Source organism: Pteropus alecto, unplaced genomic scaffold (assembly GCF_000325575.1).
Source record: "Pteropus alecto unplaced genomic scaffold, ASM32557v1 scaffold39, whole genome shotgun sequence".
NCBI lineage: Eukaryota > Metazoa > Chordata > Mammalia > Chiroptera > Pteropodidae > Pteropus > Pteropus alecto.
Genome location: NW_006443568.1, coordinates 13970668 through 13998585, shown reverse-complemented (window position 1 = coordinate 13998585; position 27918 = coordinate 13970668). Strand labels below are relative to the sequence as shown.

General features: G+C 38.5%; 1 protein-coding gene and 1 pseudogene across 1 annotated transcript in view; one reads left to right on the top strand and one right to left on the bottom strand.

Annotated features, from left to right (window-relative positions):
• Nucleotides 1-3201: 3201 nt before the first annotated feature.
• Nucleotides 3202-27918, top strand: part of MINOS1 (mitochondrial inner membrane organizing system 1) — a 28828-nt gene continuing 4111 nt past the window's right edge. The window contains exon 1 of the mRNA XM_006924499.3: nt 3202-3354. Coding sequence (XP_006924561.1) covers nt 3291-3354 — 64 coding nt within the window. The 5' untranslated portion in view covers nt 3202-3290. The remainder of the gene's footprint in view (nt 3355-27918) is intronic.
• LOC112473051 lies at nt 23085-23197 on the bottom strand (annotated as a pseudogene).

Sequence of the window (27918 nt, the reverse complement as noted above, 5' to 3'; positions counted from 1 at the left end):
AATATCCATAGATAATAGAATAATAAAGTATGGGTATAATATAACGAGTACTATATGGCAATGAAACAAGAAAGAACTATAAACGCAATATAGATGGATTTTAAAGCATAATAATGAGCAAAGTCAAATACCACAGGATACAGACCGTGTGATTCCATTTATATAAAGTTGAAAACCAGGCAAAATTAAATCATGTTATTAAGGATGTATAATCAGGTAACAACACTAAAAGAAAAGCAAAGAAATAAATAACGTAAAAGTCAGGATAGCGATTATGCTAGCAGGGAGGGAGGGGATACGGTATGGCAAAGGACACACCGGGGAGTGGGCTTCTGAGGTGCTGGTGATGCTCATTTAGCAGCAATTTATTTGTTACGCCATATTTATGTTTTTAGCACTTTTCCGTATGCTTGTTATCTCTCTCTCTCTCTCTCTCTCTCTCTCTCTCTCTCACACACACACACACACACACACACACACACACACACACACACACACACACGTTATGAAAAAAATGGGAGGGGCTCCTGGACTTTGGAACCAAACAAATAAGCTACTTAGTAGCTGTTTGACTTTGAATACCTGACTCTGGGCAAAATAATATAAGACCTCTGTTGGAGAAAAAAGATCTGAAACAAAAAAGTGTGAATCTCTCTTTAAGAAAGGAATTAGTTTTTAATTGAAAGGAAACAGAAAAAGAACCCACTGGAATCTCAAAGACCTTTATTTATGCAGGTGCTGTGCTATAAAATATTCTAATCTGCGTTGTTAATGAAGCTGGATTTACAAGCTAGTAAACTAAACAAAGAGCTTATGTCTAGGTGATTAACCAGTTGGGGCTAAAATCTAGTGTACTTAAGTGACAGTTTTTGCTTTTTCATTTTTCCTCTATCCAGTATTGAAAGATGCTGGCTCTCTTACTGTGAAATTACTTTATTACGAGACTCTATCCTAACCCATTCAAAATGCAAACTTCTGTCTTTATGAAACTTGTTCCATACAATTGAGAGAAGTCCTAATAATGACTTTCACAGAGTTCCAATTAGGAAACAGGCTCTACTTTAGGCAGTTCGTAGTTATTGAAACGTTTTGGCATGACCCTAAAAGACTTCCTTAAAAGACTTCATTACTTTGTAACACAAGAAAGGTCATCTTATATTTTCCCTGCTCCAGCTCTGGAGTTTAAGGACCTTATAGTAGAGAATGGTATTTAGAAGCCAAAATCTAAGCTTGCTTATTGCTATTGGTTTGTTATTGCTTTTAGGCCCTCTCAGCAAACAGGATCAAGAAATACACACACACATTTTTATATCTATCTCTATTACTTTAAATATAGTGAGTTCATAGTGATACATTTAATTCCAATTCAACAGCAGAGTTCTTTTCAAGCTTTCCCCCTATTCATGTTTGTACGCCCTTCTCCAGCATCAATAAATTTATTTTTAAATGTAACAAAGTTTATAAAGTATGTATTGCTGGTTTTTCTTAAATATTGTCCTCATTCCTATTGGTTTTTGTTCCCCAAGAACTATAAAAACTCCAGTTTTAATTTATTTTAATTCATTTAACTAACATATGTTTATCAAGCAAACACTATGTGTTAGATAATGTTCTAGGGTTCGGGATTCAGCAGTGAATAAAACATCATATGGGGAAAGGAACCATGGAAGGAGAGAATAATAGATACAAAGCTAGGAAATGGCAAAGCTGGGATCTGAACCCAGACAGGCTGGCTCCAGAATCCATGCTATACCATCTGCCTCTGATTGCTTTTGTAATTTGCTCTCCGCCTTCCACAAAATTTTACAACTCTCCTGAATCCAATAAAAATGCCTCTGTCAGTTTCTAAATCAACACAATGCAGAGGCTTATGCATCTTTCACATTACTTAACTTCTGTGATACTCCAAATCTGTGAAAATAAAGATACTAATCTCAACCTGCTGTGAGAATAAACAAAGTGATATGAGATGCCTGATGCTACTTGTGACACATCATAGGTATGTAGCGAAGTTAATTTTCCTTTCCTTTTTCAATGTAAATGCTACACAATAGATTTTTCCCAGTACAAAGGCTTTTTTCTCTTTCTAAAGTAATCATTTATTTATACATCCATTCATTCTTACATCCATTCAAAAAGCATTTATTGAGAATTCAATATATAGCAGGCTCTCTGCTAGTCATAGGGGATACAAGAATGGCACAGCCTCCATTCTCAAGGATGAGTCACATCCAAGAGACACACAATTACAATACAATTTGCTATGTAGCTCAGATGAGAGCTAGAAGGGTGGTCATGGAAGAAGCCTTTCTGAAAGAAGGGTCTCTGGTAAGGACTGTACAGCAGTTCTGCTGTTAAAGTTGCCAAGGATAAGTGAAAAAATAAATGAATAAATGAATTCAATTCAGTCCAACAAATATTTCATAGAAGATCCTACTGACCAAGGAAGGCATTGTCCTTTGAATTGGGAGTGTGCAGATGAAGAAGGGGCAGCTCAGGCACTTTAGGAGCTTTTAGTTTTACTTGCAGATGTTTCAATATAATGTAGCAAATAAGAGGAGTAGGCAAGCTCCTGTGACAATAAGATGGCGGGGGAGCTCTAAGTTCTAGTAGTAGATGTTACCTCTTTAAGCAGCTGGCAGAGAAAAAGCAGCCCTGAAAGGACCCCTAAAGAGAAGGGTTAGGGAAGGACTAGGAAGACTGGTGTACTGGGAGTCCAAACGAATAAAGAGAAGGCAGGAGACAGGGAGGACCCGGAAGGAGGGAGCAGTTGTGTCTAATGCTGTACAGAGGTCCAAAAAGCATATGATTTGGCAATAGGTGACCTTTGCCAGAGCAGTTTCTGTTAGTGGTGCAGGTGGGAGTGCCACTGCAATAAATGAGTGAATGAGTAGAAAAAGTGAAGCCGAGTAAGGAAATGAATGAATAAATCAAACGCTGTGCCCTCATTTGTCCTGGGAATTTCCAGGGCCAACGTCGGGAGCTGGTGCGAAGGAAGGGCTTTGGATGCCGCTTAGGAAACATGTCAGCCTTGCAACCCTTAGGTAGGCGCGGCTCCAAGGTCAGGGTCACCTCGGGCCTTCCCGCAACCCGTCACCTTGACGACCAACTAAAAAAAAAAAAAAGAGAGAGAAAAGGAAAGGACGGAAGCAGTCAGATCATCTCGCGATATCTGGCACGCCGACGCCGATCTTCCGGGCCTGGGAACCGCGACCAGCTCTCGCGAGACTTGCCTAGAATCGGAGCGCGGGGTCCCACCGTAACGAAAGCTGGAGCTGCGGGTGGGGAACATGTCGGAGTCAGAACTCGGCAGGAAGTGGGATCGGTGCTTGGCGGATACGGTCGTGAAGATAGGTAAGGGGCTTCTTGCCCCTGGCAGGCCCAGCCCGGAACCAAGCAGCCAGCTCGAGGCGCCGCTGACCAGGAGGGCGGAAGGGAAGCCCCATGAGAGGTCAGGCGGTCCGGCCTGTTCCAGACCCTTGGGTCAGGGCTGGTTGCCCGAGCCCGGGCGGTAGGTCGGTCACTTGGGCGGCGGGGAACACGCGCCCCGGGAGCCTAGGCGGCCGCCCGAGTGAAAAGAGTGAGTTGTAGCCCTGAGGAGGCGGGGGTCGGGTTGGCAGGTGGCAGGAGAGGTGGCAGGAGGGGTGCCGAGCTCTTCGAGTGAAAAACGGTATGTAGGACACAACCTTGTGCCAGAGGCTCGAAATTCTCCTCCCTGGTGCCACATCTTCCTCACGGGGAGTGGAGCCTGGTCAGGAGGCCACATTCCTTCTCAGCTGAAAAGTGCCTTCCAAAGAAGGTCATTGAGAGCACTTTATAGACACTGCCAGGCCCTAACGTGAGTTGCTGTCATTCCCGAGTTGTAACCTGATTTATCGGCGGCAGAGTAGTCTGGGACCTGAAATTGGAGACATAGTGATTTGGCATGAGAATTGCCCTGGAACAGAAGAGATTGGTCGCTTTGTAATCCTTGATATAATTTCGCAGAGCCTTTTAACATGTGCTCAGGGACGACACAGATTATGAAGTCACTGCATGGAGGGAAGGAGAAAGAAGGAAACTCATTTACAGAATGTATACTAAGTGCCAGACACTGCTAGGTGCACAGCTTCATGCACTGTCTCATACAGGTCATGAAATTGAGAGTCAGGTGAAGAGATTTTGCCCAGGGTCTAATAAATGACAAAGTTGGGAATTTGTCCCAGGTTTTGCGGCTACACGTCTCATGCTCTTTCTTCCATACTGGTTTTTATTACCCAAATTTGATATTTTTGTATGGAAATCTTCTTTAAGAGTATTTAAGATGATAGAATGAAAATACAGGAAAAGAAATAAGATTATAAGCTCCATGAGGGCAGGGATGTTTTCTGGTTTGTTCACTGCTGTATCCCCCACCCCCTAGAAAAGTGCTTAGTAAAAATTGTTGAGAAGAGTCAGTAAATGAAGTAATATATCACAGTTACCATTTCACCTTTAAATTCAGCACTTTACCAGCTGTGTGATTTGGGGCAAGTTATTTAACCTCTCTGTGCCTGTTTCCTCATTTGTAAATTGGCAATAATAATTATTACTATTTCACAGAATTGTCATGAGGATCAAATGAGTTAGTTTATTTGAAGGCTTGAGTATGACTCACTTATTAAGAATGGGTTGTTCTGGAAATGACCAAAGAAATGCACAATTTTTGTTACTGTTAACAGCTTACGTTTAGGAGAGAAAATTTAACACCTAGATATGAAATGACCAAAGTAATTACTAAACAGTATGATGTAGTAGTGAAGAATGGGAGGTAGACAGAGCTGAGTTTGAAATCACCCTTTCTCACTCTTCACCCCCATCCTCACTAGGTTTTTGTTTGTTTGTTTGTTTGTTTGTAGCTTTGGGTAACGTATCTTCCTTAACTATGAAATGGGGATAAAGAGGCAGATTTACCTTAAAGGATTACGAAGATCGAGAGAGAAAAATACTTAAGATACTTAGCAAGTGCCTGGCATTTACTATGTATTCAGTAAATGGTGTAGTAATTGTTGATATTAATATTGTTGTGCCACTGATGATCACCTGAGGCAGTTCGTAGTGTCACTGTCATTCATGAGTGGGCCATTAGTGGGGGATGGGGCATACACAGGTGAAATAAATGAAACACGGTGATGTATGAGCACAGCTAAAAATTAAAATGAGTGATTCAGACTCTTTTTGCTGTAATGTTATTATAAATTAAGTAAGTGGAGTGATGGACTGAGGTCATCCAGTAAGAGTTTGCAAGGGAAATGGGCCTTTAGCTGACGTTTGGAGAATGACTTGGACTTGGATAATCAGGGAGTGGGTGGGAGAACTGGAGCAGAGACCAAGTTAAACTTGTATGGAGCAGAGACCAAGTTAAACTTATGTAGAGGAGGAAATTGAAGCACAGAGAGATTAGGTCTCTGGAAGTGGAGGAGCTGGGTTAGAACCCAGAGGCATTCTAATTTCAGCATCCTTATTCCCTAAAGAAGGCTGGTTTGGGTCGAGTCAGAATTGTGAAATGTCTTAGAGAGGTTCCACTTTATCTTGAAGGCTTTTGCTTTGCCTTTGGCTTTTTCACATGTTTTCTGTATATTCAGCATCTCTGTCTTAGATTAAAGTGATTACTTTCTGCTTCCAGGGCTCATTATATCTAGGCTGATGGGGAATCGTGGGATGGTTTTAAGCAACCAATATTTATGAAGCTCTGGATCAGTCATTGGGCAAATAGGGAAGCAGAAGGCATTTCACTGCCCTCAACAGGGAATTGATGTGATATAAATGGAATTTTGGTATGATTGTTCTGGCAGTGTTTTATGCAGAACAGATTTGGAATAGAGAAGACTAACGGTATTGTAAATGTGAAGTGTTAAAAGTCTGAACTGTTAGACTGGAGAGAAATGGGTATATTTGAGAAACTTCAAACTTTTTTTCCCCATTTATAAAGTGAAAATAGTATAACATATTTCCTAGGCCGGCACAAGTGATAAGTACATAATAGAAACTCAATAAATGCTATTTTATTTTTTCTCCCACTGGTTAACTTTGCCTCATCTTCATTCTTTATAAAGACGACTCCAGGTTTAGAACTTGGGTAAGTGATAATGTCATTGATCAGAATTTGGAAAGTAACAGGATTAGTGGGTGTGCACCTCATATACAGTAAATAACATAAGACTTAGTAACTGATTATGTGAGATGGTAGGAGAGAGACTGTAGTGAGAAAAAAGGTCATGATTTTGGTTGCTTTTCTGCTTACATAGTTGAATTTGAGAATGATAATGAGAAGTTGAAAAGGGGTTTTTAATTTTGAGGGGGAAGCTGAGTTCAGATTTTGAGGAGATTGTACCTTTAGCCATGGACTTAGAGACAGGGCAAATGGATAAAGTGCAGAAGTCTGATTTTGGGAGGATTTAATTTACTTAGTCTGAGTGATCTTTGAGACTGAGGATGAACACACTTCTGTAGTGAGTCTGCTGGTTCCTGTTCCTATAGACAGTGAGGTAACGGAACTCTTGAAACACCTTTGGCTACTTGTTTTTCTGGTACTTCAATATGGAAATGGAGACACAGGGAATGGCAGCCTCTCATAAGATAGAGGTTTTGTAGAACAGGGGTCTCCAACCCCTGGGCCACAGACCGGTACTGGTCCATGGCCTGTTAGGAACGGGGCGGTACAGCCGGAGGTGGGTGGCAGGCACAGGAGCGAAACTTCATCTGTATTTGCAGTGGCTCCACAATGCTGGTATCACCGCCTCAGTTCCACTTCAGATCATCAGGTGTTAGATTTCTCATGGGAGTGCCGGTTCCTAGTGCCAAAAAGATTGGTGATGGTTATGAAGATGCAGGCAGGGAAGAAAGGGCCAATGAAGGCTTTCAGTTACATATTGATAATGTACCCTCTACCTTGACAAAGACTACAGGGAGCCAAGGTGATGCACAGCTCCCTTTGTGAGTGCTTATCTGTTTGGCTAATGCGTTTTTATTTTCCCAGTGGTTTCTGAAAAAATGACTATTTTAATTGTTCATGTTTGGTCTAGATGTTGTACAGACGAGTTAAATAACTCATAAGCATTTTAGGCAGTGGTTCTTTTAAATAGTATTCTTCAAGGATCTCATACTCTGAGGCTTGAGTGATGTCTTAACAGAAAGTTCTAGCATGATTTGGTCCTGTAGGAAGAGCCACATGTCTTTATAAATACCCCTCCCCCTCCTTTTGCTGTCATAAGAAAGGCAGTTCTATTTCCCCCTTTAATTCTGGTTTTAAAATATCTACTTTGTGTCTAATAGGAGTATGGTAGGATAGGTGGTTTCTGTATAGTTTGATCTGATAAATTGATCCCATGGATCAAGAAAACAAAACAAAACATAGGCCTCCCTGTAATTGGCACAATAGGCTGTTGTTCATTACACATCTGTTTCTCTTTTCAACTCTTGTTCTTCTCACATTTTTACCCCTCTCTGTGGCTTCTATTCTTATTCCTGTCACTGCCATCCATATATATTGCCTAGTTCATCCACGAGGTTCGAGATTAATACATCTTTTTTTTAATAACCTTGTCAGCATTTAAGTTCCTATAGGTGTCCTATTTATTCCCCATCACAACACTAATTTTTCTTAATGGCACATATCACCAGCTGAAATTTGCAATTTGTTTCTTTACTCGATTGTCCTTCCTTCCTATAATATAAACTTCACGAGAACCAGAGACTGTTTTGTTCACTATTGATCCCCCAACCCCCCGGCGTGAAGGAGGCATACAATAATTATTGCTGAATGGATGACGTGTATTGCTGAGAATTTTGTAGACTATATTTTCTGTCCTATATTTACCGCTTAGTGTGTGTTAACTGAATGAATTAACATTTAAATTAAGAAGTCCAAGTAAGGTAGATTTCATGTGAATTTCTGCCAGTTTACATGTTTTATCATGTGTCCTTGTACTCTTGGAACTTTTACCAACTTTCTATGTCAGTTAGGGATGTAAATTACTGTCAGTAGATCTTAATAATAAAGTAGTATTAGAAATGTTTGGGAGTAGTCAAGCAAGAAACGTAAACCAGAGAGCACTTTTGTTTTTAGACAAGTAGAGAGTGATGTTGGTTTAAGTGGTACTGGCAGCGCCTCACTGCAGGAAATTAAAAAGGAGTGAAGACTATTACATTTTAAGAATGGCATGTTCCGTTAGTTTTATGTGAGTGCGTCATTAATGGTTTTTGCTAATTTTATGAATTTATTTTTAATTTTTATCAGATTTATTGAATGCTCTGGTTTTCTTTCTCCACTCAGTTCAAGGGTTGTACCGTTTCTTTTCCTTGTAGTACTAATTTGTCTTGTATATACCCACATGTTAATAAGAATAGAAGGCATAGTATCTTGCTAACATAGGAGGCTTGTGCTTGTCACTCAAGACTGGATAGGAGGTTATATCTGTTTTCTGTTTTCCAGGGAAAATCAGATTTTAGGAGATGAGGAAAATCAGTTATGAGACTTACGGAGGTGCTCCCCTGGGCTCTGAGAATCTCTAAGCCCTGCTGTGTGAGTCGTGGAAGCACTGTCATCGCCCTCAGAGTCCTGTCGCAACTCACTCTTTAATATCGAAGGCCTGAGCTGGCAGGCTGTGATCTCAGGAACAAGTTAATGTCTGTGTGACAGTGGCCAGGGCCTCAGAGTTGCAGATTTGCAGGAGGAGGCTTTGAGGAGAATCTTGATTCTAGTAATTTCTGGATTCACATGGAGGTCCTAAGAATCCCTAATGTGACTTGAAAAGTTGTAAAATTGGTGGCGTTTCACTCTCACTGTGAAACCAGAATAAGGACTATTTGGTGTTACTACTCTATGTATTGGCCAGGAAATCTAAAAGTAGGAAGGAGGTGTCATGGTTGGGGGAGGGGTTGCTCAAGCCTGTGATACTTTCCTAAAAAAAGCTGCCCTTGCGAGCCAAGTGTATTCAGTAAGCACAACAGTGTTTTCTATTTTTTTAGTAAGAAGGAAAAATGCAAGTCGTGGACTTTTATAAGCAGCCCTTAGAATGTATTCCATTCAGTGGACTGTGGGAACATTCACATGCCTTTGCTTTTCTTTCCTCTGATTTTTCTTTATTAGAAATAAATGTGCCAACAAATACCTCTTTGTACCTCAGTTTCCTCATCTCTAAAATAATAGTACCTGCCTCAGAGAGATGTTACAAGTAAGGAATAAATAAGATAATCTCTAGAGCAGTTAGGACATTACCTGTACTTGATAAATATTAGCTGTATTAGGAATCGTAAGTGAAAAGAACACATTTGCTCTGATCTTGGCTATTGTGGGTGGTATGGAAGCTTGACAATCAATATTCCAGCTTATATATAACAGTAATGATTAATGTGTATACTTCCCAAAACAATACCTGGGATTGTGGAAAGCCGGAGGTGGGGTGCACAGATGAGTGGACACTGGCCCTACCCTTAAGGAGTGTGAAAAGGAAGTGGTGACATTGAAATTTCTTCTTGGGAGAATTTGCAGGCGTTTAATAGGTGGACCCAGTGGAGGACTGCATTCCAAGTCCCGGAAGCTGCCCAGACTATGTCCCAGGGGGAAGAAGGACTTTGACTTCTTTGAGGAATGATGGTAATGGCTCCCATATATTGAGCACTTACCATATACCGGATACTGTGTTAATAATAAACATGTTACAATGTACATGCATTATTTAATCCTCATAGCCTCGTGGGGTATTTAACTCATGTCTTTTTCATTTTTTTTGTTAAAATATACATAATGAAATTTCCACCTTAACCATTTTTAAGTATACAGTTAAATGATAGTATTAAATATATTTATTGCACTGTGATCATTTCCATCATCGATCTCCATAACTCTTCATCTGGTAAAACTGAAACTCCGTACCCATATAACAGTAACTCCCATTCCCGCCTCCCCCAGCCCTTGGCAACCACCATTCTACTTTCTTTGTGATTATGATTATTCTAGGGACCTCATGTAAGTAGACTTATACAATATTTGTCTTTTTGAGATTGGTTGATTTCACTTTGCATAATGCCCTCAAGTTTCATCCATGTTGTAGCATGTATCAGAATTTCCTTCCTTTTTAAGGCTGAACTATATATATAACATTTTGTTTATTCATTCACCTGTTGATGGACACTTGGACTGCTTCTATTTTGAATTTAGCTATCAGCTATTGTGAATAATGCTGCTATGAACACGGATATGCAACTCTCTCTTGGAGACTCTACTCTTAATTTCTTTGGGTATATACCTAGAAGTGGAATTTCTTGGATCATATGGTAATTCTGTTTTTAATTTTTTGAGGATCTGCCATACAGTTTTCCACAGTCGCTATACCATCTTACATTCCCACCAAGAGTGCACAAGAGTCCCAATTTCTTCACATCCTCATCAAAATTTGTCATTTTCTTTTCTTTTCAAGAGTAGCCATCCTAATGGGTGTAAGGTAGTATCTCATTTTAGTTTTGATTTGCATTTCCCTAATTAGTTGTGTTGCGCATCTTTTCGTGTGTCCATTTGTATATTTTATTTGGAGAAATGTCTATTCAGTTCCTTTGTTCATTTTTGAATCTTTTTTTGTTGTTGCATTTTAGGATTTCTCTACATAGTCTGGATATTAATCCCTTAACAGATATATGATTTGCAAATATTTTCTCCTTTTATGTGGGATGCCTTTTTACTCTGTTGATATTGTCTTTTGATGCACAAAATTTAAAAATTTTCATGAAGTTCAGTTTGTCGATTTTTTCTTTTATTTGCTTTCGGTATCGGAGCAGGAAAAAGCTCTGTTTCTCCTTAACTCTCATATTCACAGTACTTCTGACATCAGATGTGTGGGTTTTCCACACCGGACAGTTCTGAAACCAGCTGGGTGTCCTATAATTCAGTTCAATTCTGACAGTAACTGGCGTTAGCTCAGACCCCAGAGGTTAAGGACTCAGTCCCAGAAGACAGTCTCCTTCAGATGCCAATCACAAGTCCACATCGTTACCTGTTTTTTTGACTGGCTATGAATCAGAGATTTCTACGACCTTCTCCTAGGCTTTCATAATTTGCCAGAATGGCTCAGAGAACTTAAGAAAGCAGTTTACTTACTCGATTACCAGTTCATTACCAAGGATATTAATGACTATGAATGAACAGCCAGATGAAGAGATACATAGGGTAAAGTCTTGAAGAGTCCCAACAGCAAGGAACTTCTGTTTCCGTGAGCTGAGGTGTGCCACCTTCCTGGCGTGGCACATGGATGTGTTCACCAACCTGGAAGCTCTCAGAACCTCATACTTTTGGGATTTTTATGGAAGCTTCAGTACAAAAATATGCTCAATCATTAACTTAATTTCTAGCTCCTCTCCCCTTCTTGGAGAATGGGGGAGGGGTGGGTGCTGAAAATTCCAAGTTCGGTTAGGTCTTTGTGGTGACCAGTTGCCATCCTGAAGCTTTCCAGGAGCCCACTGAGAGTAGCCTCATTAGAACAAAAGACACTGATATCACCCAGGAAATCCTAAGGGATTTAAGAGCTCTCTATGTCAAGACTTGGAGACAGAGAACAATATATGTATTTTTTCTACTCTTTTACAGTATTGTATCCAAGAAGTCATTGCCAGATCCAAAATAATGAACTTTCTGCTTTGTGTTTTCTTTATGAGTTTTACAGTTTTAGGTTTTATATTTAGATCTTTGATCCATATTGAGTTAATTTTTGTATATGGTATCAGGTAAGGGAGGGTCCAGCTTCATTCTTTTGCATGTGGACATCCAGTTTTCCTAGTACCATTTCTTGAAAAGACTATCCTTTCCCCATTGAATTGTCTTGCCACCTTTGTCAAAAATTATTTGACCACATATGCAAAGGTATATTTCTGTGATCTCTATTCGATTCCATTGGTCTATATGTTTGTCTTTATGCCAGTATCACACTGTTTTGATTACTGTAGCTTTGTGGTAAGTTTTGAAATCAGGAAGGGTGAGTCCTTTAGGTTTGTTTTTCTTTTTCAAGATTGTTTTTGGCTATCCAGGATCCCTTGAGATTCCATATGAATTTTAGGATGGGTTTTTCTATTTCTGCAAAAGATGTCATGGGATTTTGATAGGGGTGGTATTGACATCTGTTAAGAAATAATATTCTATAGATTGGATATACCACAATTTTGTTTATTCATTTATCAGTTAATGGACATTTATGTGTTTCACACTTTTTGGCTATTATGAATTATGTCACTAAGGTCAAGTATACAGTTTTCATCTGGATGGGTTTTCATTTCGATATATAACTCAGAGTAGAATTGCTGGATTGTATGGCAGCTCTTTGTGTAGCATTGAAAAAAACCATTGAATGTTAAGCTGAAGAGTGACATTGTTGAATTTCTGATTTCAGAAAGATCACTGAATTAGCTGAGGAGAATTGAGTTGGAAAGAGCCAGAATGAAGGCAGAGATGGATTAGTATATTATTGCAGAATCATGCCAAAGATGGTCAGTTTAAAGGAAACCAGAAAAAAGATGAGAGCAGAAGGAGCGGAATGGAGACAGAAGTAATGGTGACAGTACAGCGGTAACATCTACAGAACTTGAAATGCAGGCTCATGAGTGGGAGGAGTCAGGGGCGATGCCAAGCCTGTGTAAATGAAGAATAGTGTTGTGAGTGACAAATGAGAGGGATAGGAGGGGAGCTCCAGTAACATTTTGCAGTTTATTAATTTCTGGTGTGTTTTGAGATAGGTCACTGGTTCTATGCAGCTCAGTCAACAGGGTGAAAGTTATCGCTTTGCCATGCATTCATCTTCATGAAAAGAAAGGGTTTGGCCTTGTTCCTTCCTTGTTAAGAAAATAGGACAGTAAATGACTTAGCGGCCGACCTGCCTAAAATTAACCAGCAGATTAGATTTTGTTTACTCATCCATTAATCAATTAAGTGTAGTTAAATTGCTTGTTTCAGGGCATTTTAATGTTAAAAAATACTAGGCTGAAAGAGGCCTTGAATAAGATCATGGAAAAAGAAAGCAAATTACTGTTTTTCTTTAACTATCATCTGATAAATGTGGGTTGCCACAAAGTATTGGTGGCTCACCAAAAATTGCCTTTTGGTGGCCTGTGTTTGCAAACCGATACCTCTCCATTTCATGGAGTTATATCAATTACACTAAACTAAAATACTTCAAAGATTTTGGTTGTTTATAGGTTTGGGTTCCAAATTAGTACATGTTAATTGTTGAATTAGTAGCCATATTTTGTTTGTTACATGTATTTCTAAACAGTGTTTTGTAGGTATTTCTAAACAAATGCAAAAATACATTTTCCATCTGCAACAGCAATATGAATAATGGAACATTGTAATCTTGCTAGAGGAAAATTTTTGTTAGTATTATAGAATAATGTAATTAGGTGCTATATGGAACTTGAAAACATTTAAATTTTTGTCTAACTGTGGTTTTATGCTTTCCTAAAATGTGGCCTGAAACAGTTTATTAGTAAATATGCTGAATTGCTTTCTCTGGCAAGTGTGTTTTAGTATCGAATCCAAGTAAAAATACAAATATTTACTTACAAAAGTCATTTGGTGGGGTAATATTTTTACTGCAGCCATTGACCAACTTAGTGAAATGTTAGGGCATTGCTAGATTGGATCCTGTTTATTTAAAGGCCAAGAGAGGGAAAAAGAGAGGATGCTAACATTAATTGAATGTCTCTTATGTGCCACCATCTTTAGGATACTAACATAATCCCTTTTTTACTCTCCCAGCAAGAAAAATAATGCTGAGATATTTATAGAAATTGAAAAGCTGATTTTAAAAACTATATGAAAATGTAAACAATCCAAAATAGCCAAAGCATTTTTTGAAAAGAAAAACAAAGTTGGAGGAATAATATTACTTGATTTCAAGACTTACTGCGAAGCTACAGTAAATAAGACAGTATGGTATTGGGGAAGGGATACATATGTAGTTCAGTAAAATTGCTAGTGTCTAGAAATAGACCCGTAAATATATGGTCAATTTATTTTTGACAAAGATACCAATTTCAACATATTGTGCTAGAATAACAGGGTATCCATATAGAGGAAAAAAATAAACCTCATTATCATACATAAAAATTAACTCGAAAGGGTCACAGACCTAATTTTAAAAGCTAAAAGCATGAAACCTCTAGAAGAAAACATAGGAGAGAAATGTTTGTTACCTTGAGTTCAGAAAAGATTTCTTAGGTCACAAAAAAAGCAAAAATTCACAAAGAAAAAAATTGATATACTAGATTTGATTAAAAAATTTAAAACTCTTGCTCTTTGAAAGACTCCATTAAGAAAACAAAAAAGCAGGTTCCAGAATGAGAGAAAATATTTGCAGTACATATATGTGATAAAGGAATTGTTTCCAGAATAAATAAAGAAATCTTAAAATTAGTCATAAGACAAACAACCATTTAAGAAAATGGGGAAAATGTTTGAAAAGATTCTTCACAAAAAGAATTTATACTAACAGCAAATAAGCAATTGAAAAGATATTCAACATCAGTGGTCATTAAGGAAATGCAAATTAAAATCATAATGAGATGCCCCTGAACACCCATGAAAATAGTTAAAATGAAAAAGACTGACAATACTAAAGGTTGACTAGAATATGGAGCAACTGGAACTCTTGTATACTGTTGAGGGGACTGTATAATGGTACAACCACTTCATAAAACATTTAGGTAGTTTTTTATAAAGTTAAACATACTATCTGGTCATTCTACCCTTAAGTATCCAAGAGAAATGAAAATATGTTATATATGAATGTTCATACCAGCTCTATACATAATGCCCCAAACTTGAGGCACATAACAACATACATTCAAAATCATGTTGAGTGAAAGAAGCTAGTTACAAAAGAGTGTATGTTGTCCTGGGTTTCGGCACAAAAACTCAAACAGGCAAACCAACAGAAAAGAGTACAGGCGCACCTCAGAGACATTGTGGGTTTAGTTCCACACCGCCACAATAAAGTGAGTATCGGAAAGCCGGCCATAATCTTTGTTGCTGGAGAGTCTTGCCTTCATGCAACATCTGTGAAACACAGCAAAGCAAAGCTCAGTAAGGTATGCCTGTATATACTGAACGATTCCATTTATATAAAGAATTCTAGAAAATGCAAATCATTCTATGATGACAAAGTAGATACGTGGTTGCCTGGGCCCAAGGGTGGAGGGAGGACTGACTGCAAAGGGACACAAGGAAACTTTTAGGGGTGATAGCAGTATTCCATTTCTTGATTGTGGTGGCTTCACAGGTATGTACATCTATCAGGCTCATTGAATTTTACACTTTAAATGGGTGTAGTTTATTCTACATAAATTATACCTCAAACACTTATTTAAAACCAAAAAGGTGAAAAATGAAATGAAAATGAAAAAGATGAAAAATACTCAGTGTCGGTGAGGTTTAAAGCAACCAAAACCTCAGACTCAGCTTATGGGAGTATGAATTGGTGTAACCACTTTGGAAAACTGAGGCGTGTCTACTAAAAAAAGCTAACTATACATGTATACCCTGTGACACAGCAATTCCATGCTTAGATATGTATCCAGCTGATATGCATACTTCGATTCACCAGGTGACTTGTACTAGAAAGTTCACAGAACACTCTGCATGATAGCATTGACTAGAAACTACCCAAATGCTCATCAACAGAATGGGTAAGTAACTTGTGGTATACTACTGTAATGGAATACTGTACAACACTGATAATGAATGAGCTATGTACAGGTATTCACAACAGTGTTGGGCCAAAGTACTTACTGTGTGATTCCATTGATATAAGTTTAAAAACAGGCAAAACTGTGCTATTAGAAGTCAGTATAGTTATCCTTGAATGGAGAGTTTTGACTAAGCACAAGGCAAGCTTCTGGGGATGTCGGTAATCTTCTGTGTCTTGCTCTGGTTGCTGGTGACATGGGTGTGTGTAGTCTGAAAGTTCATCGAGCAGTACACTTAATTGTGCAGCTTTCTGTATATATATTTCAGTGAAGAGTTTAAAAAAGACATGTACTGTCACAGAAAAGTGTCTTTCATAATTATAAAATGAGAAGAGCAAGTTGTAGAACATATGTGATATATGAACCCACTTATATAAATGGAATGGTAAGCAATAAACTTAATCCAAAGTAACTCTTGGGAATGATAATGATACTTGGTGGGAAGGATCATTAACTTTGCTCTTTTTATAATGTAAGCGAATAAATAAATGAGAACAGTTTCTGTTCAAAAAATTGTTTACTGAGTTCATTCGGTTTTTATAGTTGAAGACTATGAATAATCTTTACATAAATATGTTGAATCTAGTTTTATTAAATAGATTAGTAGTTTAATGTGAACATCTCTTTAAGCTTTCACTAACTTTGATATTACATTGGTATCTGTTAATGAAGTTTCTCATTGGTCAGCAAGTTACAGGGATTTGTTTGTCCTTGGTGGATGTGATGTCCTATTGTTGCTTTCCTTGGATGGCCCCAGTTGAATAACCTCCATGAATTCATAGACTTATAGAACAACAGATCATTAGAGCTAGAAGGAACCTGAGGGATTCCTTTGGTCCAGTGATTTTTAAATGTGTTCCAAAGTACCCTGGAGGTTGCCCATGGGTGGGGGTAGGTATGGAGAAGAGAGTGAGGGAAGGCTGAGCAAGTGGATTTCTAGTCAGGTCTCCAACCCTCTCCCTTCCCCCTGCCCAAACAGAGCAGCTTAACTTTGATTTGTCTTATTTATCTATTTTCTGTATGTATAGTATTTTATTTGAAAAAATAATTTTATTGTTTTAGGGGGAGAAAAAGGACTGATAACCACTAACTTATTTCAACCCTCTCATTTCACAGATTGGAAAATTGATGCTTGGGGAGGTCGATACATGTTTTTTAGGTCCATTCAAGTAGGGTACTTTGTTTGGAACCTGTTTCTTTCTCTTCTGGTTATTGGACAGATTTGTCCATGAGACTGCTGCTTACTGGTACTCTGATATGTGCTTATAGCTCTCCTAGATTTATCCAACTATCGTTCCACACACTTGGCACAAACATATACCCTCTCCATTCCCCTACTACCTTATCTGTAACTTAGTTTGTATCATGGTTTAAGATACTATTTCTACTGAATGTACCTAGTTCCTATTTCAGCTAGAAACCATCTTAACTGAGAGATGCTGTTTAGAATCATAACTTAAAGTTATCACCAATTTTTGCAGTATGCTCTATAGAGCCTAGAGTTTGGGAGTCCCTCTGGGACAAGTATGAGGTTTAAGGAGGCAGGGCCTGGATGATACTTGGACTCCTCAAGTAGAAGCTTAGTTTTTATCTATTGAATATATTGGGCTTCCGCAGAAGATTTCTCTGGAAGAAAGTCTTTCTGCTTTGAAAGAAAGCAAGAGAAGAATGAAGGGAATTGTGAATAATGCTGGTTTAGCCCAGCCTCTCGCCGAAGGGATGAGGAAACAGAGGACCTGCAACATGAAGCTCCTTTAGCTGGAGCCTAGTGAGCTTGGACAGTTATTGGCCCCTCTGAGCTTCGGTTTCCTCATTTGTAAACTTGGGATGTTAATCCCTATATGATTTTGATGAAACCCAGGATAAGATAATAATCAGATGGACGGGAAAGCATTTTATAAATTTTAAACCCCTAGACCAGTGGTTCTCAACTGGGGATGATCTATCCCCCATATCCCACCCTTGGGACATTTGGCAGTGTCTGGAGACATGGTTGTCATACTGGAGGATGGGGAAGTGGGGGTGCTACTGACATCTAGTGGGTGGGGGACAGGGATTCTGCTAAACATTGTACTATGTACAGGACAGCACCAAAGCGTTAATGTCAGTCATTGAAGTTGAGAAATCCTACCCTAGACAAATGTAACTTTCCCAAGCTTATTCTCTATGACTCTCCAGCCACAGCCCTTTCAGACTAATACATAACACAGGGTCATATATTCATATATCTATATGCACATACTTTTTCAGCAACTGAAAATGAAGTGGGAAATGAAGTAAAGGAGAAAAGAAAAAGGAACAAAAAGAATAATTCAAATGACTTTTAAAAAAGTGTAGCTCATAATTTTAAGGTCTTTTTTTTTTTAAACCAAATGTATGCTTATTAAAAAAAAAAGACAAAAAAGAACTGTATTACTTATAAAGTGAAAGTCTGTTGGAATTGATAACTGTTAACAGTTAACAATTTAACTTGTCATTTAAAAAAGTAAGAGAGAAAGTGAATTTGAAATCCTCTTTAGACAGCATGACAGGAACAAGAAATAAAGGATAAACCTGAGTACAAATTAGGAAAGATAGTAGAAGGATATGGGATGTGAGAATATGGGTCAGTATCAATGGGTAATGTGGCATTGAATAGAAAAGGTAGTACAGGGCACGTCTTGGGGAGAGGGCGGGTGAACAGGCCGATAACAATGTGGCTGAGGGGCTCGTTTGAGATTACATAGACTCCAGGTTGCTTCAGTTATGCATCTTCAGGTAGAACTTTTAAAGACACTTGATTAACAGTATACAGTGTATATGTATCCAGTGCTTTTACTTCAGTTTTCTCTATCCATCCTAAACCTGCATTAGGATGATTAGGATAATTTAGAATTATTGTTGACACTGACATAATTGTTGATGGATTTGTAGACTCACTTAACTTTGACAAATGTTTACAAGTTATAACAAATGTTTCTGATTGTCAGAACCTGCACAAATAAACCACTCAAAATTCCTGTTTGATAGATTTTAAATGATTAAGTGAAGCAAATGATTTAAGCAACATAATTCACTTTTTACTAAGAAGGTAGTCCTAAGAAAGCTGCTAGTTTCTTGGCATCGTTTCAGATAACTGAATTGAAAGCCATTCGTTGCAGGAATTTTTCTTTTTTCTTTTTTACTATTTCAGCATAGGCCTATATGTGACAAACCCTCACAAATATCCTACTCTGATTAGAAGCAAAAGTACAGCGTATTACTGCTCCAATCATATATTGTCTTGACATTAGAATAAATGTTACTAATCTTATGTATTCCCAGAAAGGATTGGCTGTGACCGTTGAAAAAATAACTTATTTTTCTCCTTGTTCCAGCTGCAACTTGAAATTCATTTTATTTCAGCTCATAATTTCTTTTTTAGAAGACTTTTTCTTTACTCAGTTTATAAAAACTGAATTCTTGGTTTCTTAAAGTATGCAAGTCCATTGATTTGGAGAGGTTTATTTATGGGGCTTTAGAGAATCGTGATGCCTTTAAGAAAGACTGTGGAATGCTACCGTAAGAGAAAGTCATCTGGGTTCTGTGTCCTAGCCTTATAGTCTCGGGCACCTCCCTTATTGGAACCAGATTTAAATAGCAGAGAAAACATTGCTTGCTCACAGAAAGCCCCAAAATTCAGGCAAGTCCTTCCAACACCTTTGCAGTACTGATTGGAGATATTCACCATTAGAACCAACAATACCTTAAATGCAAAACCATTGATATCTTTTAAGAATATTTGACCCTCTTTTCTATTTCTTTTTGTTTTCGTTCCTGCCTATGTATGGATCTGACCTAGGGATCCATTATCTCAGAATCATCAATAAGTGTCCTCACTCGCACTGCTCAGAAATTCCTAATCCTTGGTTAAAGTCACACTTTAACCTGTTCTGCTTACCTTAAACACCGTCTCTTTCAGTTCTGCCTGGCATGGAATACAGGCAAGGTGGGCAGGCTGCTGAGGAGAGACCAAAGTATGTAAGGTAACATTTTTTTTCAGTCAGGTGGGTAGGAAGAGAATCTGAGCTCCTTGTGGTCCGTTTCTCTTGCTGCCTTCTTTCCTGCTCCCTTCTCTAGCCCTCCAGGACGGTTTGGGTACCCTGCTCAGTGCTTCTAGTACTTCCTATTTCTGTCATTTTGCCTTATATTTTATCAGTTGGCTCCAACACTAGACAGCGAACTGAATGAATGCAAGAGCTTATTATTGCCCAGGGCCTAGCACAGTGCCTGACACACAGTAGGCACTCAGTTTGTATAATTAAGGAAATGCCCACACATAGTGTTGGCCAGGATGAATTTTGGAAAGTAGTTTCCTTTGGTAAGTCAAAATTAATGATTGTAATAGCTTCACCTATCTGTGAGGAAGCAACACTGGCACTAGTATAGCATGGAGACCAAAGAGCAGTAGGCCTCTGGAATCAGACTGGTTCACATCCCAGTCATGTGACCTGAGGCGAGTTCCTGAACCTTTCTGTGACTCAGTCTCTTGGTCTATAAAATGGGGCTAATAAAAGAAGTTTGCTGTGAGGACCGAAAGGAGGTAATCCAGTCCTGAAGCATAAGCGCTTGGTGACTGCTCTTTGTTTACTATTGTCTGGTGTTCCGAAAAACAACTAGATGTTACATTTTTATCAACCAAGTTACATTTTAGATTTATTAAAGGAATTTGGTATTAAAAGGTTATTTGATGACTTATGAATAGCACCAATGTTTTTACATTATACAGGTAGAAGTCCTCAGCATTTTCTTTGACAGCCTTCCCCCCCGCACCCTCTAAAACCTCAGATACACATCCACACACTTAATCAGTTAAGTCCTGTAAATTCTGCCAGCAAAATGTCTCTTCTTTTCCAAGTAATCTTGCACACCTCAGTCAGATGAGTCTTCCTAAAGCGTAGCCTCAGTCTTGTGAGCCTTTTTAAAAACTCTTCGTGGAATCCCCCTGCCTACTGAATTAAGTAAGCACTGTGTAGGCTCCTTGGCCGGCTGCTGGTGCCTTCAGAATGGCCCCCGCCCCTTTCTAGCCTTATCTCCTGTTCTCCAGGACATGCCTCATGTTTCAGCTAGACTCTCTGCCCCCCGCCCCCTCGTTTCCCTGCACAAGCCCTGCTTTTCTGCCACCGGATAGAGTGCGTGCCTTTCCCCCCAAAACTCTGGCTGTTAACCCAAATGCCACCTCTTTTTTTAATAGTAAATTGAATTAATATTAAATTAATTTAAACTTTCTCGAAGATTAAAAACATCTTCCCAGCTAAATGTGTTCCCACTCGCCTCAGGGCGCCGAAGACCTGTCTGCGCAGTTTTCTGGACACCTGACTTGTTATCCCTTCTTGATCACAAGCTCCCCAGGGAAGAGACTTGTCTTACTTCTGACCCTTGTTGAACCCAGTGTTCTTGCCCTTCAGTGTTCAGTAAATATTTAAACTTATAGTGTGTTCTTAAAATGCTTTTTGTAGAAGACCAGTATAGTTACTGTGTGCAAGGTATTGTTCTTCTAAGCTTTCTGCACGTTACGCTGTTTCATCCTCGCTGTTCCCCAGTCAGGGCTAGACACTATTAATGTCAGTATTATTTTTCACATGAAGAAACTGGTACCTGGAGATGCTATGTAACTTACCCAAGCACTGAGACACACAGGAAGTAACCTAACCAGTATTCTCAATCATGTTTAACTTGTCTTACCCCGAAGTCCACAGAACCTTATAACTGAAGTATAGCTGCTACGTAATACTTCCCACTTTTTAAAGAATGTGCTCCGAGAGTAGTGAAGTCTGTGCTTAGTGCCTTCTGCTTAATAAATGCTAATAAATGTCAGTCAAGTAAAGGTGTAAGGAAAAGGTATTGGTACTTGTTTCTCCATTGAATTTTTCATTTGAATCAGGAATAGACGACAACATTATAGCTATGGTGATGTGTATATAGGGTATAATGGATCCCTAATTCTTATATTTGCTTTCACAAGAATAAGGAGAATCCAGTTACTGATGCTAATGAAGAGGGCTAGAGGTATCAGAGGTGCTGGGAGGGAAGGGGCTCGCTGCAGAATACCCTTTCGAGTGGTTTGGATTCACCTGGAGTCATTTATCAGCCCTTAGCCTATTTGCTATGCTGACCTCTCTATGAGGTTTATCCCAGTGTATAGGGAAGAGCCATGACTTTGGAGGCAGACAGCCTGGGTTTGAATTTCCTTTTTTAGTTGTGTGTACTTGGGTAAGTCACTTAACCTCTCTCTATATTGTTACTTCTGTAAGACAGGATCGTGATAGACCTAAAAGGTGATTCTATGGATCAAATGAAATGTAGAAACGGAATACAGTGCCTGACACTATAAATATTAGCATCTCCAAAGCACCCCCCCCTTAAATAAATGTAAATGCATTGTCTTTTATTGTGTTTGTTGAAACTTATTTCTGCATTTTTCCAGTCTACCTTTTATAATTAGTTTTCAGAGCTCATTTTCCTACATACTATGCCTACATGTGAATTAACATTATATTTTAGTAAAATATGTACAACCGTGTTTCTTTTGTGCATTTTTGGAAAGTTGTATGGCCGTCAGAATTCTGAAAGTTGGATCATGTGCTATACACAGTCATTTAAAAGGACCCTTTTGTGAGTTTGGCTTTTCTTGAAACAGAGCACACCAGTAATGCCTTCCACATTTACCTCCCTATCTTTACTCCTTTCTGCTGACTGGTTTGCTTGTTCTGGTCAGATTGATGGCGATTGATGTCCACCCGAGAAATTCCTACAGATGTTCCAGCCTCTGTCTAGCGTAGATAGCCATAGGAAGGTTATGGTCTTGTAAAATAGCCACCTTCTTAGTCTATTTCCTCTATTCCCTGCAGCAATGTTGACTTTTGAGAAGCTGAATAACACAGACTGAATTTACCATCTCTGGGTCTTTGGTCTGGCACGCGTTCTTGGTTAATTCACATGACTTGGCATTTGCACACGGACACCTGGGACAATCTGTCTCTGCCTCAAAGGATTAAGTAACACAGTTTGGAGCTGACTTAAAACTATTTTTTTCCCTCATAAATTGGGCCCCGAGCATCTTTCATAAATCAGGAATGTTTCTTGGAAATGTAATTCTCACTAAACTCAGTCCCAAGGGTACTTTTCTATAAAAGCACATTCTTGTTTGTTCTGTCGTAACAAATGCACTTGATGATTGTAATAGCGTTAATAGAAACATGATTGAACAGGAAAACATGCCCATTATAAATAGGTCAATTTGATATTAATCCATGTTCAAAGCGTAAAAATAACTTTATTAAACACAAGACAGCTCTAGGAAAATATTATTTTTTAAAGCAAAATGTTGTAGTTCAGCAATGAATCTGAAGGAATCAATCCCCTATTTAATTAGCAATAATCGTGCCTCAGATAAACTTCATTGGCTACTAAACTGCCGCTGCGCAAAGCTCAATCCCCTATATATAAATATGTATCTCTCAAAATCTGACATTCCTGGAAACAGTTGCTAATGCCAGCGAAAATATAATCAGCTATGCAGAGTGGCAAAAAGGGTTCTGATTTTTAGCTGTGTGATTTTCATCTAGGGCTTGCCCACAGTGGGATCCTAAGCAAACCAATGAGTTGTATATTAATAAAGGATTAACCATGATGATTACACATTTGACGTCTTTTGGGTTTTATTAGAGAGGTAGCAGAACTAAATTGCCACTTACTGAATTGTGTCAGACCCTGCTAGATACCTTACATTTTCCTTTTATAGCAACCCCATAAGGTTGTTTTCACTCTCCAGGTGAGCACATGGAGGCCAGCTGGGGTTAAACCATTGACCTGAGGTGGAAGAGCTAGCTGGTAAGGAGTGGAGCAGGGGCTGGAAGCAGTGTTCTTGCCATTCCACATAGCAGCAGAGAAAGTTCCTTAGTTTTTGGAAGCTGTATCTTTTCTTACAGGCATTTAAGAATAAAGTTCTTTGGCATAGGGCTTCTAGGATCTTAAAAACTTGCTTGTAATTCTTGTAGCTTCTCATATTTACAAACTGCCAATTGAACATGGTATAGTTTTTGCTCATACACCTTGATTTAAGTTATACAAATTAAGATGAAGTTGCTTCACAATTTTAATTTTTAGATGCAGATCAACTTTAAGCTTATGAATTTAGGAGCTTGGTTTAAAGTGTTAAATGTAAGGTGGGATGAGATCTTAATCATCACATAAATGACATACTAAATAGACCAATAAGATGGGTCTGTGGTTTGGTTTTTTGTTTTTTTGTTTTTTTGTGTTTTTTGCCCCTCTGAGATTTTGTAGAAATGTTTTCTAAGAGAAGAGAATTTCTGAGGATTTGTTTTTTCTGTGCCTCTCCAAACATCGAGTTATTCCTTCTTAATTGAAAGGTAATTGGCAACTGCAACTTTCACAAAGTTGATTTCGCAGGAACATGTATTGCACTGACTTGTTCTTTTTAGGAGCTTAGCATCCAAAGTACATTTCTACCCCAAGACTGCAATCAGTTTATGTAGCCTGCTTGTTAATTCTTGCTGATTATGTTTGCTTCCTAATTGTTTTCAGTGAAGTAAAGCTTTATGATATGTGGCATGGTCAGTGCAAAGATTTTTCTAAATGAAGTTGCATTGACTAACTGGAAATTGTCCACATGAAACAGTAATAGCTGTCAACATATATTACCCTTTCTTTCTTACATAAAGTGTGGCTTAAGGTGTACAGTGGCATACTGTTGTTATTCTTTTAAACTTTTAAAATCCAGTTAGGCATAAGATAAGACAATATTTTATATGTAGTTAGTGGGAGTGAGTTCTGTTGTTTTGTTATTGAAATAGTATCAGATGAACTGTTAGGGAGTTGCTCTTTTCCTAAAAATGTGTATTTATCTACTAGCCAGTTTTATGATGTCCTTTTGGGCACTAAGCATGCATTAAAGAGCAGGGTTAGATTGATTTGGAGTAATTTCTTTTTGAAAGAATTTGTGCCAATTCTTTTTCCTCTCCAAAGAAATGGTTTCAGAGCGTGGGCTCCTTGCCTAATGTCAATTCCATAAGGCTCCTCCGTGTGTGTGTGTTTGCCTTGCCCCCCTACTTCCTCCATATCTGGACTTTGCCGTGAGGAAGATGTGTACCTATAATCAGGTATTTCTTTACTTTAGTGTTATTTGTCATTCCAGACAGCATGGACCAAAAGAACAGTAATAGCTTGAGTGGGGGGAGGCAAAGTTATATAAACTGTATTCATAGTTAAATATTTGCTTCCAGGGAAGGTGAAAAATGCTTTGTACTTTTTCCTTTGGCTTTTTTCCTCTAAGGGAGCTTGTCGTGCAGCAACAGAAAAAAGTGACCAAAGTCAGAGAAAACTCTTCTCTTATCCGTGTTGGTTTGTTTTTATTATAAGACAAAACCTTTCAAGTTTTATTGTTCTAAAGTTTAAGCCTGGCCTAGAGGTGCCAATCTTTAGTGGAAACAGCTGCAGAGTTGGTGTCCCCTGATCAAGTGGGACTTTCTTTGAAGAAACATGTTGCCTTTTAAAAGAAAATTGAGCATGTGAGAACTTGAACCTGTAAAACTCATCAGCAGTCCCACCATTGTTTATCTCTTAAATAACTGAGATAGCTAACTTTAAGTAAAACATTGGCATTTAAAAATTCTTTTTTTTTTTGTATTATTTCTTTTCTGAAGAGAATTATCTTGTTATTTTGTGTCTTAAAAAATATAGAAATGGGGGTGTCACTCTTAACAATTGTTGAAGATGCAGCAGCCCAGTTTAACTAAGATCGTAGCGTACACTCTGCCTATTGGCTAGTCTGAACTGTGATTTTTGATCTCATATTTATCTTTGCAGACAAGTGCCTTTTGTAGGAGCAAAACTAGGTGGTTGGGCATGTACTAGAACTTAAATGAAGTCTAGAGATGAAAGGTTTTTTACTCTGTATCGATTGATGTCGAAACATCTCTCATCTTCGTGGTTGAGCGATACTAGTAGCAGTGGACGTAGCATCATGTTGGTCTACTGCTAGGGAAAGTGGAGCATCAGAGCTTTCTTTCCTTGGGAGCAGGGTGGATAGAAGAGACAGGCGTGGAGTTAGAGGGACAAGAAAAAAGCTGAAATATTTTCCTTTGGGGCTTTTGATTCATTTGCCAAACTATTGCCTTCCAGATGGAAAAGACCGAAAGCTCTGATTGTAAGCCATTATGTTTTTACTGGCCTACCTCCCCATCCCATTGCCTGGTTTGAAATCTGTAAGCCAGTCCAAATCCTTTACCTCATTTTCTAGTTACCAGTTTACTGTCTTACTCATCTTTCAGCTGCAAGGGGGTGAGGCAAATCCCTTTGAGATTGAACCCTGTGCCATTTTATAAACCAAGCAGCAGCAAATCCTTCCTCAGGAATGTCAATTGTGATAGCTCTCATTTCTCTGAAGCTCTTGAATCATGCCTGCCAGGTAGACTTGTGTCTGTGACCCATACGGTTGGATTAGTCTAGAAATGGATGTGAACAAGCCCTTTTGGCCCCGTGTAGACTCGTTACTACCCTCATTGCCTAGCGTTCTGGGTTGTTACATGGGAAGCACAGTTTGTTTTTTGTCTGTATCTTACTGTACTGGCAGTAGACATCTTGATGTTCCAGTTTCCTTTGGGAAATAGTGATTGTTTAGGGGTTGAAATTGTAGGGGAATCCAGTGTCATGACATAGTGGGTATAGTGGCTTTGGAGTCTGGCATACTTGGGTCCAGTTCACTGTTCTTCCATTAACTAAACAGTTTCCTTGAGCAAGTTACTTACTGCATGTGGAAAATGGGGAATGCTGGGTACTCACGGGAAATACTGAAATGTTAGTTCCTTTTCCTTCTCATTATACCAGCCTTGAATGGTTTAACTGTTGTGGTCTATAAACTGATTAGTTTTCTACCATTTTATTAAATTAGTGGAAATTGGGGTGGCATGAGTAATTTTCAGATATTGCATATTAAAGTTGGCTACCAAACTAGTACCTAATAATGCAGGGTCTATTATACAGGACAAAGAAATGCTTTTTAGTTAAAATTTATATTAGTATAGGATATAGTCCTAGGAAAGAAACATACATCATGACCACGTGTATATGGTAGGGTAGTATTATCAGAAATCACTCCGGGTAAGGAGCATAAATACTTTCTTCTGGCCAACATCAGCTGGATTGTTTCATAGGTGGATCAAGAAAAACGTGGTTTAGCTTGCTTGTTGGTGAGGAAGCTCTATGTGTTTTTGGGAGCAGTGAAGTTCAGGTCGGTTGACAGGGAATACATTGAATATTCACACTGTAGTAGCCCCAAAGTCATGGTTAGACAGAGAAGCTCTTGGAATTCAACAGCACAGATTTGAAAATCATTGAGGCAAGTGAGAACTGGAACTTTTATCTGGTGCTTAATTGTAAAGACGTTAGTAAGGAGCTCTGTTGGACTATGGAACAGACAGTTGGTAAAGAGCATCAGAATGCTCTGAAAGATCTGAAAACAGTTGTCAGGGCTGAAGAAAATAAGAATCGGATTTGGTTCTCTTCTTTGGCATGTATAAGTTTTTGATAATGCGAAATAAGTTTATCTCAGAGTCTGGGATATGTATCACTACAGTATGTGAGGTGATTTCTTTTTTCTGAAGTGGTACCACAGGCAAATATTTTGACGGTTGTACATTGATTTTAACACAACTCATGGAAAAAATATAGTTAGCTTCAAACCTATGACTACATCAATATTATTATTTAAGTTGAGGCTGAAGTTATTTAATTAAATACATGCATTGATTTTCTTTTTGAAGAAAACTATTAAATAATTGTGCAGGTGATGTGTAGATTTAGCAAAAATTTTGATGGTAGCACTAGAAAATCAGGGATTGAGAAATAAATACTGGTAAAAATGAGGATTTGGTCTTTTTATCCAAGCTCAGATTCCTTTGAAGTTTAATTTAAAATTAGGTATTTACGATTTTTTCCTACCAGGCCATTAAAATAGGCTCGTGTGTGTGCTTTTATTTTGAAAGATAGTGGTTGAAAATGCCCTGCGAGTTAAATGGGGGGAGGGATTAACCTCTACATTTGGGACTTTTGAGAAAGTGCTTTCCCTCTGGGTACTCTGACTTGTGACAGCCTTTAAGTATTGTTCTGGATCGCTCCTTTCTATCTTCC